Here is a 2575-nt window from a genome sequence, read left to right on the forward strand (position 1 = left end):
CATAGGAAGGGCCCGCATGAAGAGTCCCCCGGTCATGACGGGAATGATGAAGGCCTGCTTCCTTTCCCGCTCACAGAGGTATTGTGCCGGTGACAGACAGACTGCCGGCACCTCGCCCCGCTCAGGAAGCGTGGCGCTAAGGCTAAGGAGCAGGAGGAGCGCCACACGCTGATGACACACCGTCCCAACATGTCAGCCATCCTCACGCTCAGGGTCACACAGCCTACACACACACGCACACACACACATAAACAGTAGACACACATGGACATAGACACACACACCGCCTACCACACACACACACACACACACACATACACACACAGTACTTTTGCAGGATGTTAAAAAGCAGACACTCACTGTAGGCCTTGGCACTCTAGCCAAAGGGTTGTACATAACAGGTGGATTTTGTGTAGTGTCTGGAAATAATTGAACAATTTAAACATTTTGAAAATGAAAAAAAAAAATTCAATGAATGGAGTGATAACTTCACAGGACATGTACACCATATTAACAGAGAATGTGTTAGGAAAGACAATGGACAAAATGGAAAGTATAAATATATAAATCTTTATTTATTTATTTAAGTCATATGCTTGGTTAATATTAAAATACATTTTGAATACAAAAAAAAATCCATATTTGATAAAAATATCAGTGCATACATTTTACTTCATCAAAGCGCACACAGACTGGTCGATCTAGAACAAATACTGACATCATTTGGCAGTACGTGTTGTTTGGAAATTGGTGTAAAATTGAATGCTGACTGCAATACTGGCACATACACACTAAGTTAGTGTTAAGAAACATAGGACCTTCTCTAATGATCAACTTAATCTAAGACTTTTACAAGACTGTCCTCATTCCCTACTGATAATCTTTCTAATAACTTCCACTTTTAATACAGAGCAAAAACTATAAATTTGCACAAGCGTTTAACTTAACTTCCCATGAGCAGTATATACCAAAGTGACCAGCCTGTTGAAAAGGTTATAAGCTCACTTGTAGCCTGCCCTGCAAGCTCTCCTTTTATTTTAGCAGGAAAAAAAATACCTTCACTACAAACAATGTGGTTAGCAACAGCAATACTCAGGCAATGATCATGTATACAGTAGTGTTAACAGCATGAGGCCTTGCATCAGAGGGAGTAAGACATTACCTTTGGTTTGACTGCTCTGACTTACTGCTGCGGATGATTTAACCAAATGCATATCATAATCTGATGACATATAACTCATATGGTGATGACTAATAACACTGACAACAAAACAACCCAAACCCTCCAGACACACCCACATTCATACTTCCTTTAACATACTACAGAGATAAGTCCATGTGGAATAAAATCTGATATGACTATATGAAATAAATAAGTGATTGTGTATAGTGATTGTGTAGAGGGTGCAATAAAAACTCTGGGCTTCCTCAAATTTACCTGGGTGAGACATCTTTTGTGTGGATTTAATGTGGATTATTTAAGTCTGGCCAATCCAGTGAGATATATTTCCAGACGGCATTTTTAATAATTCAAGGACCCCTGTGTTGCTAGTCTGACAGTTGCTTTTAAAAAATACATGTTTTAGAGAGCCCAAGAATAAGCTTAGATATAAAACATTTGTTCAAAAAATATTATAAAATATTTTAGGGCTATTTTCAAAATAATTACATACTATTAAAATAAAATATCAAATAACATTCCAGTTTCATAAAATATTTGTACAGAATTGAAATAATTAATATGTCAAAACCATTCAAAAATCTACCCTCCCCGCTGTCTTATCGCGCTGCATTTTTCATTAAGGAAAGTTGGCTTGCTTCATTTCTGGATAGCCACCAGTGCCTTTAGTGGAATGTCATTAGATCTGCTGCTATAATAAGAATGTGTTGTGCTTCTTTTTGTGTTCACAGTAGATAAAAGGAATACCTGAGGCTGTCTTTAGCTGTTTCTGTGGATAGCACAGTGGTGTGGGCACAGTGTGAGCAGCGCTTGGCGAGGCTAATGAAAAATGGACATCCCCTTCCTCTGACCACTGTACTCGACAAACAAAAATCTACTCCTGGAAAGTGCTCATTTGAAAACAGAACAGAGAAAGGAACGAGTGTCCAAAGAATCGACCGCAACTAAGGCACCAAAAAGTCTTTGAAAACTAGAGCAAAAACAGAAATTGGAGTGGCTGTCTGTGACAACTCCTGAGGAGTTGGAGGCGCAAGCTTCAGTTCAGGAGGGGGAGAGGAGGGGAGAGGAGGGGAGAGGAGGGGAGCAGAGGCGATCAGTTTGCCCAGGTGAGGAGCAGAGAGGACTGGTGGCTCTTTGGGTCTCTCAGCACAAGGCATCTCTAGACAGGCGGGGTTGAGTAGCGGACCACGGAGTTATAGTCTGGAGGGGGGCTGTGGCACTCCAGCTCAGGGTCCAGGGACGAGTCCTCCAGGCTGAAGTCCAGCGAGGGGACGGGTGCCTGGTACTTCTCCCTGTCCCCTTCGGTTAGGACGGACTCCTTACTCTTGCTCACAGTTTTCATTCTAGAGGGAGAAAGCGTCAAGGTTAACATCACCAGAAGCTGAACTGAACAGT

The 2575-nt window shown here is 41.6% G+C and overlaps 1 protein-coding gene across 1 annotated transcript in view; it reads right to left on the minus strand.

Annotated features, from left to right (window-relative positions):
• Positions 1-549: 549 nt before the first annotated feature.
• kdrl (kinase insert domain receptor like) overlaps positions 550-2575 on the minus strand; it is a 46903-nt gene continuing 44877 nt past the window's right edge. The window contains exon 30 of the mRNA XM_076292517.1: positions 550-2523. Coding sequence (XP_076148632.1) covers positions 2340-2523 — 184 coding nt within the window. The 3' untranslated portion in view covers positions 550-2339. The remainder of the gene's footprint in view (positions 2524-2575) is intronic.

Source organism: Alosa pseudoharengus, unplaced genomic scaffold (assembly GCF_046254945.1).
Source record: "Alosa pseudoharengus isolate Yale_2024_CS ecotype anadromous, Long Island Sound unplaced genomic scaffold, YU_APseudo_1.1 YU_APseudo_1.1_scf_19, whole genome shotgun sequence".
Classification (NCBI taxonomy): Eukaryota; Metazoa; Chordata; class Actinopteri; order Clupeiformes; family Clupeidae; genus Alosa; species Alosa pseudoharengus.